The sequence below is a fragment of the Equus caballus genome, chromosome 1, assembly GCF_041296265.1.
Source record: "Equus caballus isolate H_3958 breed thoroughbred chromosome 1, TB-T2T, whole genome shotgun sequence".
Lineage (NCBI taxonomy): Eukaryota > Metazoa > Chordata > Mammalia > Perissodactyla > Equidae > Equus > Equus caballus.
Genome location: NC_091684.1, coordinates 1068371 through 1080649, shown reverse-complemented (window position 1 = coordinate 1080649; position 12279 = coordinate 1068371). Strand labels below are relative to the sequence as shown.

Genomic DNA, 12279 nt, shown 5'->3' with positions numbered 1-12279 from the left:
AAGGGGGAGCTGGGTCTTACAGCTGCAAGGAGATGAATTCCGCCAAGAACCCGAGGGAGTATGGAAGTGGGTCCTTCCCTAGTTGAGCCTCAGATGAGAGCTCAGCCCTGACTGACAGCTGACTGCAGCCTGGTGAGCCCCGAGCAGAGGACCAAGAACTCCAACCCACAGAAACTATGAGGTAATATATGTGTGTTGTTTTGAACTGCCAGGTCTGTGATAACTGGTTACACAGCAATAGAAAACTAATATAGACGATGAAGGGAAGGATGGGGGATGTAAGGTTGAAATAAGGAACCGTCTAAAAGGCTTTCATGTATGGACACTGGCAGGTCTTCTCTGAGACTATTTAATTAGCACCTTCCGGCCACACAGGTGCTCCTGATCTCGGCACGTGATAAGAGCAGCGGCCAGGCCAAGGGGCACGGAGGAGGCTGTCCCCTCCAGCCACACTTGGGAACTTCTTAGGGACCTTCTTCAGGGTCTGTGCCAGTTGAATCTGAACATCTGCAGTAGTGGCCAATCTCCACATTAGCTGGTGACTTTGACTATTTAGGAAAACCGACAGTCTCTGTGTGCTCCTTTCCCCAAGGACAGGATTCTAGTGGGGGAGGCAGGTGTCCTCAGCACCCCGCAGGCATCACCTCACTGCTCCCACGGCTGCTGCTGCAAACCAGCTTCTGGCTCCTTGGGTGGTCTGCCTTTCCCTGGCTGCTCTCAGGAGCTCCTCTTTGTCTTAGTGTCTGTATTTTCAGTATAATGTGTCTAGGTGTTGCTTCTGTTCATTCTGCTCAGGACCCAATGACTTTCTTGGGACCTATAGATTTCTGGGTTATTTTTTTCACTTCTGGAATATTCTCAACCATGGTCTCATCAAGTACTGCTCTATACCAGGGACAGAGCTTTTCTGTGAAAAGTCAGAGAGTAAACATTCCTGGCTTTGCATGTCTCTGCCACAACTACTCAATTCTGCCATTATGGCGTGACGCAAGACGTGGATGACACAGGAAGGGAGGAGTGTGGCCGTGGCAGGACAGGCTGGCCTGTGGGCGATGCCGTCCTGTTCCTTTCTGCTGTGTCTCGTTAACTTAGGCTGACCTTCTCACTCTGTACCCTCTCTATATCCTTCCCTCTATTCCACTTTCCATCTGTTTGTTTCCCTGTGCTTATTTTGAACTTTTAAATGGAACATGGAGGTGTAAATCACACACTATAAAACTGCACGTTTAAGGTGTGCACACTAAGTTTTGACAGACGTACCCATCTGTGAAATTATCACCACCATCAGGATAATGAACATATCCACCTCCCAAAGTTTAATCACAACCCTTTGTAATTCTTTCCTTTTCTTCCTGCTTACCCCTTCCTGATGCATCACAGGCAACACTGACCTGCTTTCTGTCACTACCGATCAATTTACATTTTCGAGAATATTCTGTATAAATTTCTATATAAATGGAATTATACACTATGAACTTTTTCATGTCAGACTTTCTTCATTCCACAAAGCTATTTTGAGATTCATCTAGGTTGTTGCATGCATCAATGTTCATTCCTCTTTATTGCGGAATGTCCAGTACATGGATACATCATAATTTATTTATCTGTTCACCTTTTGATGGACATTTGAGTTGTTTCTATTTTGGGGCTATTCCAAATAAAGCTTCTATGAACATACACTTACAAATCTCTGCAAGGACATGCACTTTGCTTTCTCTCGGGGAAATACCTGGGAGTGAAATGGCTGGGTTATAAGGTGGGCGGACATTTAACTTTTTAGGAAACTCCCAGCTTGTTTTCCAAAGCGGTTGGCATTCCCACCAACAGTTGGGGGTTCCAGCTCCTCCGCATGCTCACCTCGCTATGCTCAGTTTTTCTAACATTAGCCATTCTGTTAGGTGTGTGGTGGTATCTCATCGTGGTTTTAATTTGCATCATTAGCTAATGGTGTTCAGCATCTTTTCATGTGTTTATTCGTCATTTATACCTGTTCTTTAGTAAAGTGTCTGTTCAAATCATTTGCCCATTAAAAAAAGTTTGAGTTGTTTGTATTATCATTGAGTTTTGGATATAAGTTATTGAGTTAAAGAGGGCTCTATTAGACACATGACTCGAAAATATTTTCTCCCAGTCTGTGGCTTGTCTTTTCATTATTTTAATTGTGTCTTTTGAAGAGCAGAAGATTTTAATTTTGATAAAGTCTAATTGTTGAATTTTTCTTTTATGGGTTTTGGTTTTAGTTTCATATCTAAGAAATTTTTGCCTAACTCAAAGTAAAAAAGATTTTCTCATATGTTTTCTTCCAGAAGTTGTATATTTTATATTTAGGTCTATGATTTCTTTTGAGTTTACGTTTATATAACGTGAGGTATGGATCAAAGCCCATTTTTGGGAATCTGGATATCCAGTTTTTCCAGCACTATTTGTTGGAAAGATTTCTTTCTCCACTAAATTGCCTTTGTACTTTTGTCAGAAATCAGTTGTGCTTATACGTGTGGATCTATCTCACTGATTTATTTGTCCATCTTGATGCCAATACCACATGTCTTGATTACTATAATTTTACAAGATGATTTGAAATCTGATGGTCTTAGTTTTCCAACTTTGTTGCTCTTTTTCAAAGTTGTTTTGAATGCCCCAGGTCCTTTGCCGTCCATATAAGCTTTGGAACTGTCTTGGCAGTTTCTAAGAGAAGCCTGCTTAGACTGGGATGGAGGTTGCATTGAGCCCATACATCAATTTGGGGAATTTGGCATCTCAACAACATGGAGTTTTTCAACCAGTTAACATGGTTTCTATCGCTACCTGTTTAGTCTTTTAAAATTTTCTCAGCAACATTTTGTAGTTTTCAGTGTATGGTTCTTGTATGGTTTTGCAAGATTTGCACTTAGCTATTTTATATTTTTTGATACTACTGAAAATGGTATTTTAAAAATGTTTCCATTTCCTATTGTTTGTTGCCAGTATATAGAAATACAATTTCTTTTTATTGTGTCTATATGAGAAGATGGATGTTAGCTGAACCTACAGTGGCAATCATTCCACAATGTGTGTAAATCAAACCATCATGCTGTATGCTTAAACCTATACAGTGATGTATGCCAATTATGTCTCCGTAAACCTGGGGGGAAAGATCAGAGCAGAAATCAATGAAATAGAACACAGGAAAAACAGCAGAGAAAATCAATGAAACCAAAAGCTGGTTTTCTGAGAGTATCAATAAAGTTGATCTATCTCTAGTTAGACTGATCAGGAAGATAGGATAAGACACAAACCACCAATATCAAGAATGAGGGGGGTAAGATTTCTACAGATTTTACAGATCTTAAAAGGATAACAAGAAAATGTCGTGAACAGCTTTATGCCAATAAATTTGACAGCTTAGATTAAATAGACAAGTTGCTTGAAAGACACAAACTGTCAGAGCTTACTCAAGAAGAAACAGGGAACACAAATGCCCAGTATCTATTAAATTTAAATATAAAAACTCTGTCCCCACACGACTTCAGGAGATGGCTTCACTGGTGAATTCCACAAAACATGTAAGGCAAAAATAATACCCAAACTCTTCCTGTTGGCCATCTGTATGTTTTCTTTGGAGAAATGTCTATTCAAGTCCTCTGCCCATTTTTTAATTGGGTTATTTTGTTTTTTGCTATTGAGTTCTATGAGTTCTTTATGTATTTTGGATATTAACCCCTTATCACATATATGGTTTACAAATATTTCCTCCCAGTCCATAGGCTGCCCTTTCACCCTGTGGATGGTCTCCTCTGGTGTGCAGAATCTTTTTAGTTTGATGTTGTCCCACCTGTTTATTTTGATTTTGTTGCTCCAATCTTTATTATTTCCTTTATTCTTATTTTGTGCTTAATTTGTTGTTATATTTCTAGTTTCTCAATACGGAAGCTGATGCTGTTGATTTATGGCCCTTCTTCCTCTGACGCAGGTCTGTGGTGCTGTGAACTCGCCTCTGAGGCTGTGTTGGCAGAATCCCACCAATTTTGATATGCTGTGTTTTCATATTCATTTAAAAACATTTTCTTATTTCTATTTTGATTTCTTCTTTAACTAATAGGTTATTTAGAAGTGTATTGTTTCCAAATATTTGGAAGTTTTCCAGAGGTCTAACTTTTATTGATTTCCATCTTAATTCTGTTCTGGCCAGAAAACACGCTCTGCATTGCTTTTACTTCTTTTGAGTCTGAGGCATGTTTTATGGCCTAGCATACGTGTTTATCTTGGCAAACGTTCCACGTGCACCTGAGGAGGAGGTGTGTTCTTCTGCATGGGGTGGAGTGTCCTCTAGACGCCAGCTGGCTCAAGCTGGCCTGTGGGTCAAGGCTCTGTCCCCTACTTTCCGCTGTCTGTCCCCCGGGTCTTGGAAGGACAGTCGTGTTCAAGTTTGCTTCTGGTAAGTCAACTGCCTGCGCTCGCTCCTCACCTTTATTTCTTCCCGCGCCTTGTCTGTGACCGTGTGCATCTGCAGGAAGGACTGGAGTGGGCTCTGATGCTATCTTCCTCCAGAAGGGATTTTTTGTGTGTTTTTACTTCTTCCAGACACAGGGTGGTGATAGTTGTCTAGACTCACGTGACTCCAAGTTCAAAGTCTGCCTTTTATGTTCCAACTGATGACTCGAGGTTGTCCAGTTCACCCTCATTCCTGGGGTGCAGCCCCCCAGGCAGGGTGTGGGTTTCCGGGGTCCCCCTGTCAGTGGGGTTTGAGGCTAACGGGGCCCTTTTCTCTGCGAGGCTCAGCTGGCCCCCGGCCGAGCCTGGGTTCATCTCTCTGGGCACAATCATCTCCTGACCCTCAGCCTGGCACCTCCTCCCTCACTCTTGTCCCTTTGCTGTTTAGAGAAGATGCAAACACACCTCACTCCCGTGTCTGCTGACCTCCGGGAAAGGGTTAACCTGGATCACTCGCTTCTCCGAGATGGGCAGGAGCCTGCTCACTGTTCCCTCTGAACTCTGTAGAACTCTTGGTTAGGTGGTGGGTCTCCCGGGCTAGTCCTCTGATCTTGAAGCATATTGGGTGTCCATTTTCCACATCACTTTTTGGTTTGACTTTCTGAGTGACTCCTTCAACTCATTTCCAGTCCTTACCTTGTTTTTATTTCTGCCTTCATTGTTCCTATTTGCAAGAGTTTTCTCTCTCTGTCTCTCTGAATGTTCTCCTTCTTTCTCTCTTTCTTTTCTTTTAGTGTTCTATCGTTTCAAGGATGCAGTCCACATTCCGTATGTCCGTGGGGGATGTTCATGGCGTGTCTCCTCCCTTCCGGCTCTGCTCGCTCCGCATCCCCTCTCTCTCACTTTCAGCCCATCATCCTTGATGGAGGTTCTCATCAGAGGTCTGGTGACTCGCACTGGAGAGACCCAAAATGCTGACTATGGCTGGCACAGTTGCTCAGTGGGAGGACCCCCCGCTGCCAGTGTCCTTAGTCTTTGAGTGTGGGATGCCCAGGTTCCTCAGAGAAGTATTGTCCAAGCTCCCGTCTGGGAGTCATGCGGGGGCCTGGGGCCTCACATTCAGTACAGGGGCCTTTCCACGTTGCCCAGTGTCTGTCCCTCTGCCCTCAGGTGTCTGGGTGTGCCCTAGTCCCGGATCCTCCCGGCTTCCCCCCGGTTCACATCTCCGTCTCCAGAGTTCCAGCGGGGTCGGCTGGGCTTTGCCGCCTCCACAAATCTCCACTTTCAGCCTCACTGGCATCTCTCTTTCAGAGGTACCTGGTGCCACTGCCAAATTTGAGCCTCGAGCAGGTAACTTCTTGCTGCTGGGCTTCGCCAACCATGGGCTTGTGCTCCAGCCCTCTGCTCACCCCACTCTTGTATCCAGTTTCTGAAATCATGTTGCTGTTGCCCCCTCTGTCGTTCTCATTACATGCGCGGGATTTAAGGAGCGAGCAGGTTGTGCTCAGTTCACTGCATTTAGTAGAAACCGCGTCCTCTTTGGGGGGAGGGGGAGGAGGAAGACAGAGGAGACCTCCGCTGGGACCTGGGGCAGTCAACAGGTCCGAGGGTGGCAGGGGTCGCAGGGTGAGCCTCAGTGCACGGAGCTCGTGTCCTCACCCGCTAATGGGCGTCCTGCCTCATGGGGCTCTGGGGCATGCGGCAGGTCTGGCTGGGCGCTGCAGGCCTAGGGCGCTCTGGCTTCCTGCCGCCGCCCAGACAAGCCGGGTGGGCGCCTCTTCCTTCCCGCCGCAGTAGTCCCCACCTTCCCAGTGTGGAAAGAAGGGCGCAGCCGCTGGAAGTACACGTCTTCCAAGGCCGGGAAATAGACACGTGGAGCCTCAGAGAGGCGGAGAGTGCGCCCTGCAGCTCAGCCAGCAAGAGCTGAGTGGGGCACTCGCCGGCCCTCCAGTCCCAGGGGGTGGTGGGACCTGGAACAAATGAATAAACAGACGGACAGACAGTCTGGACAGCCCTGGGAGCTGGGGCGGCTTAGCCTCTCTGTGCCACCCTGCTTGGAGACAGGCTGGTGGGAGGGGTCCGGGCAGAGGAGGACTCCCTCCTCAGCGTCCTCGGCTGACAGGAGCAGACAGGGATGCGCTGGCGATTGGCCAGGGATGGGACGCAGCATGGGGGACCCAGGCAGCGAGACTGGTGAGGGCTGGGTCCCAAGGTCCTGATAAGGATTTGACAATTTATCTTATGAACAGCAAGCATTTGATGGCAGGATCAGCTGAGTTGGGGGAGGAGCGGGGAACCAGGGTGTCCCACAGGCATGGCTCAGAGGGGTAGGTGGGCAGCCCTGCAGGGCTGGAGATGTGGCCTGAGCCACGGAGGATGCCAGGAGCATAGCCATGGGGCGGAGGCACGGCTCTCTGTCCTGCCTGCAGGAGGAAGTGCTCACTGTTGGGTGGGAGAGGGGGGCCAGCAGCTGGGTGTGCCGTATGGAGTGAGGGCTTGTGACACCCGTGGTGGGCTGTGGAGGGGCAGCTGTGGGTCTGGAGACCAGAGGAGGGTCCTGCTGGTGTCTCAGGGAGGTGCTGGGCTGGGAGTGGGGACTAGGATGAGAATCGTCCTGGACAGAGTCCCATGAACCCCGGGCATGGCCTGGAGAGGAGGGGCCGCATAGATGCGGCCGGGCGGTGCTCCCTCCCTCGGGAGAGTTCGGTGGGGAGACCCCCGCCAGGGTGCCCAGGCTGGAAGCCGAGAGGACGTCGAGGCCTCAAGAGCGGTTGGGGCCTGGGCCACCACCCGGGTGTCTTCCTTCCCGGCTGAGGCTGATCCGCCGGGCCTGGACCTCGCTCCGCCCCCCGAGCGGGGTCCGTGCTGCCCTCCAGTCTCAGCTCCTCCTCCAGGAGGCCAAGGGGCCGCCTCCGAGACGGCATTCCCGCAGCCCCGCCCTCCGCTTCCCCCTCCAGCTGTGCCCTGGACGCCGCTATCCCTTAGCTGGTGTCTGACCTGCCGACAAACCCGGCGGACGCTGTCGGCCTTCTTCCCGCTCGGCGCACGCCTCTCGCAGCCTCTCCCGGTGCGGGCTCCGAGTCGCCCCCTCTCGTCCCCGGCGTTCCTTCTCTGGGGGCCTCTGGCCTCCTCTCTTCTCGCTCCACCCGTCCTGGCGGGTCTGGCATGCTCCTGACTGTGACTACTCGCTGTTTGCTGGTGACCCCGAAAGGTTCATCCACTGCCCACTTTCCTCTCAGCTCCAGACCCAGGCATCGAGCTCCCTATTGGACGTCCCGAGCTGAACTCGGCGTCTTCCTTAGACCTGCCGTAGGGCGCCGGGAGCCCCATCCTCATGGTCCTGGGCCCCACACCAGGGCCTCTGGGAGGTGCTGGGGTCCCGGAGTATCTGGGATGTGCCTCAGCACATCCAAGATCTTGGGTTCCAGCTCCTGAGTGTCTGTTTAACCCAGACCTGCACCAGCCTCTCACCTGGGCCTCCCCGGCTCCCTCGTTCCCGGATTCCTGCTTTCATCTTGTGCTCCTACATGCAGCGTCCTCTCTGAAGTCAGAACAATCTTAAAAGCTCAGATGTGAGTTTACGCCTGCCACGCTCAAAGCCTCTCACTAGCTCCCCTACGCGCTGAGGTCCACAGCCTCGCCCGGGCGGGAGGCCCAGCATCAGGCCCCTGCCTGCCATTGGCCCATCTCTGCTCCAGGGACTGTTTCTTCTTTCAGTCCTCAGTTTGGGGCAGCTGCCCTCCAACCCAAGCCAATATCGGGGCTTGTCCCTGGTCCCCAGATTTTGCTTCTTCCCAGCATCCAGCCAGACACCTGACTGGGCTGCGTTCACCTGCTCCCTGTCCGCCCGTCACCCACCAGCCTCGTCTTCTCCCTCAGGCTTGTGATGGGCTCTTACCTCGTCCCCTGACCCCCTCCCGCCCTCTGGGCCCCTCTCTCCACAGTGGCAGAGTGGTCTTTCTAAGATGAAAATCTGAGCACGTCACTGCCCTGCTTAGAGCTCTTCAGTGGCTTCCATCTCCATAGAAGGACGTTCACATAGCACCTTGTCAGCCCCACTCGTCGTCCCGGGGCCCGGCTGGCCCTACACCTCGGCTCCTTCTGGTTTCCGGATTCGCTTTCCCCTCTCTGCCTCCCGTCATTACTGTTCTCCTGCAGGGCTCTCCACTCCCGCTGGGACTAATTCTCAAATGCATCCCCATCCCACAAAAGCATCCCTGTCCCCCGGACAGACCCTGTGTGCCCCCGCGCCCCGCCGAGGAGGCCTCCCTGTGTGGCAGGACTGACCGGAGCGGCACCTGTTGCTTCCAGGTGTCTGAGCCAGCTGTGGGCCCTTGGCGAGGGGCTGGCCCTCAACATGAGTTTTGTTAATTAAATGACAGATCTGTGAGCCAGTATTTTCACTCTGCTTCTTTAAATGGTCAATTTACAGAAGGACAATCTGGAAGTACGTCCATTCTGAAAAAGGGCCGTGTCCGTAATTTCTGATTAAAGGCGCTGTCCACAGAACGTTTGTTCCACTGTAGAGCCTGCCATGGTGGCTGGGCGGTGGCCTGCGCCAGGACTCTCCAAGCCTCGTGCTGACCCAGTGATGGGTCAGCTGGTGCCAGGTCCGTCCAGCAGGAGGCCCCTTGGTTAGCTCTGCCTACAGTCCTGGCTGGAGGGGCGAGGCCAGGATCCAGCCCCTCCCCTGCAGTGCTGGGCTCTGCTCCTGCTCATCCTTCCTCATGGATGGCGGAGAGACGCTGGGGCTGCCCAGCACCACCTCCCGGGGCAGCGGAGCAGGCCTCTCTGGCCTGGACGCTGCTGCCCTCACTCACTCCCCTGGCTCCTAAGCCCACACCACCCGAGTTCTTGTCCTCGTCCTCTATAATGCCCTCTTCCGGGGGGGCCTGGTCCCACACGCTTTGGGTCACTGATCAGCATGGGGCCTGTCACATGAATGCTGAGTGGGTGGCTGTGACCTCAGTCTCTAGTGTGTTTCTGTGGTGGCCCTGTGAGTGAAGCTCAAATCCCGATTGTCCATTGCACAGGGTGAATATTCCATATTTCCCCAACCCTGCCAGCTCGACTGGCAATTAGCTGAAGTCCTGCAGACGCCACGCGATTTCTGGCTGGCATGCAGGCCGCAGCTGCAGCACAGGCTCGGCTGGGCCCTGGTGACTCTGGAAGTCACGCAGAAAACTGACGCTGTCATCACAGTGACACATGGCTCAGGGCCCTCGAGCATCAGGCAGTGGATGGAGCTCTTTCCGAAGCTGAGGGCACTGATCATGGGGGTCTGGGGCCCTCACAGCCTCTCAGGAGAGCAGGCGAGGGATTCCTCCAGGGGAGACCGAGGCACTGCACTCCCAAGTGGTGGGTGTGGACACCCCGTCACCATCTCCCATCAGTGACAATGTGCTTGGGTCGAGGGGTCTTGGCTGGGGTGGGTGGTCGGCCTTCTGCAGACGCCTGCTCCATAGTGAGGCCGAAGCAGGTCAGCTGGGACAGGGCTCCTTGTGCCAGGTCCTCAGAGCGGCAAGGCCACTGCCAGGTGGACGGTCAGGAAGGGGACAGGAAGGGGCCTGAAGGCCAGGGTGCTGCCGTGCGTCCTTGGTGGGAGGACCCCCAGCCTGCGGGTCATCTGTGAGCTCGGGTCCCACAGGCCCTCTGGCCTGGTCTTGTTCGCACCACCTGCTTCTAAAAGAGGAGAAGCTGGCCCAGGGGCCGCTGGTCGTGGGCGGGCAGCTCTGCTCTCTGTTTGGGAACATTCTCTCCGGAGTCTCATTTCCTCTGCTGCTTTGTCAGCATGCCAACCCTTTACCTTCCCTCGTTGGGAACCAAGCTGTGTGGCCCCAGACTCTCCCCCACGACCTTGCATGGAGTTGTGACACTGCAGCTAACCTGGCCCCTGAGGGCCTGGCTGGAGGAGGGAGCACCCAGCAGAGGCTGCCCAGGGCTGGGGCCTCACAGGAAGTCAGCAGGGAGGTGGGGGCCAGGACTGCACCCCGGCCACACTGCCTCCTACACCTGTGTGGGGCCAGAGGATGTCGCGCCTGGAACAGGGGTGTCGGTCTCTGATCTGCTCACTCGGGGCAGCAATTGGAAAGTGCCCAGGATAATTCCCCTGTGGAGCTGCAGGGTCAGGCTGAGGGGGCTCCGAGAGGGGTGGATGGCCCAGCCTGCGAGGGGTGGGCCAGGTCGGGGCGGCCACCCTGTGTGATCACCAACAGGCCTGAGTCCTGAGCAGGCCCTGCTTGGAGGAGGGGCAGGGACGGGGATATGTGCTGACTGCATCTTCGGTCGCTCACGCCGGCCCCTGGCCGCCTGGTACAGCTGGTGAGGGGACAAATGAGAGAGCTGCAGGGGTCTGGAGCGCCTGAGCGAGCGCAGGGTCCTGGGAGACCCCTAGGAGGAGGCGCTCAGGGCCTGGGCCGCCCGCTGCCCTGCCCTGCGCAGCGCCTCCTTGACCTCCCGGTTCCGCAGGCAGTAGATGATGGGGTTGAGCAGGGGCGTGAGCACCGTGTAGACCACGGACACCAGCTTGTTGAGGTCAAAGGAGTAGATGGCACGCGGCCGGGCGTAGATGAAGAGGGAGGCGGAGTAGAAGATGACCACCACGGCCAGGTGGGAGGCGCAGGTGGAGAAGGCCTTGTGCCGGCCGGGGACGGACTGGATGTGCAGCACGGTGCCAAGGATGGCGCTGTAAGAGAAGACGGTGAGCAGCAGCGGCCCCAGGAGGATGAGCAGCGCCAGGAGAAAGTCCACAAGCTCGGCCACAGACATGTCAGAGCACGCCAGGTTCAGCAGGGGGGACACGTCACAGAAGAAGTGGTTCATGATGTTGGGGCCGCAGTAGCCCAGGCGTGAGATGAAGAAGACCTTCCCCAGGGAGATGGTGAAGCCTGAGAGCCAGGAGCCGGCCGCCAGGAGGCTGCAGAGGCCAGGACTCATGACGATTGGGTAGCGCAGGGGACTGCAGATGGCCACGTAGCGGTCGAAGGCCATGACGCCCAGGAGCGCACACTCGGTGCAGGCCAGCGCCAGGAAGAAGTACAGCTGCGCCATGCAGCCTGAGAAGGAGATGTGGCGGAACTTGGGCCCCGCCAGGCTGAGCAGCATCTTGGGCACGGTGACAGAGATGTACCACACCTCCAGGAAGGACAGGTTGCTGAGGAAGACGTACATGGGCTTGTGCAGCGGGGGGCTGGCGCGGATCACGGCGACAATAACCACGTTCTCTGTGATGGTCAGCGTATAGACCAGCAGGAACAGCACCAGCAGGCACATGTGGAGGCCCCTCGAGCCCGGGAAGCCCACCAGGATGAACTCGGTCACTTCCGAGTGGTTGTCCCTGGCTGACATGGGGGCATGGCCCCTCCTGAGGGCAGAGGCTGCACGTTAGATGCAGATGGGGTCGGGGAGAGGTCGGGGGTGGGGTGGAGAGGCCGAGCCCCCACTTTGCTGTGTGTGAGGAGCTCCCCACCATGGGAAGGGGGCCTGGTCCTCTCTGTGTTTCCCCAGACAGACTGTGGCCGGCCCACTGCATCCTCCAGTTTCCCACCAGGCATTTGGTGGGAGCTGGGCGGATGTGGGCTCTGCTCTGGGGCCATAAGCCTGGTCTGGCTACAGACGTTGGACAGGCACTATTGTTTCATGGGAGGACCTGCAGAGTGCCACAACAGCGGCTTGGGGGCCGACTTGAACCTGCAAACAGGCTTGCATGAGGCCTGAGCTGCATCACAGTACCCACAGCTGAGCAAGAAGGTTCTGGGGCCGGATGCCCTGTGCCCTCTGATCCCAGCCCCTTCAGTGATGGTCAGGGGGCTGCGAGGGGGCAGGGCTGGTGGCGGCTTGCTCCTGCTACAAGGAATTGCTTTCATGGGC

The 12279-nt window shown here is 53.9% G+C and overlaps 1 protein-coding gene across 1 annotated transcript; it reads right to left on the bottom strand.

The window, feature by feature from the left end:
- Window positions 1-10800: 10800 nt before the first annotated feature.
- OR6B13 (olfactory receptor family 6 subfamily B member 13) lies at window positions 10801-11757 on the bottom strand. The gene has a single exon (NM_001391251.1). The coding sequence runs from the start codon at window positions 11755-11757 to the stop codon at window positions 10801-10803; it is 957 nt and encodes a 318-aa protein (NP_001378180.1).
- Window positions 11758-12279: the final 522 nt, after the last annotated feature.

What these genes read in the sequence shown, in the direction of transcription:
- OR6B13 (NM_001391251.1), bottom strand. Translation starts at nt 11,757, where the DNA reads ATGTCAGCCAGGGACAACCACTCGGAAGTGACCGAGTTCATCCTGGTG.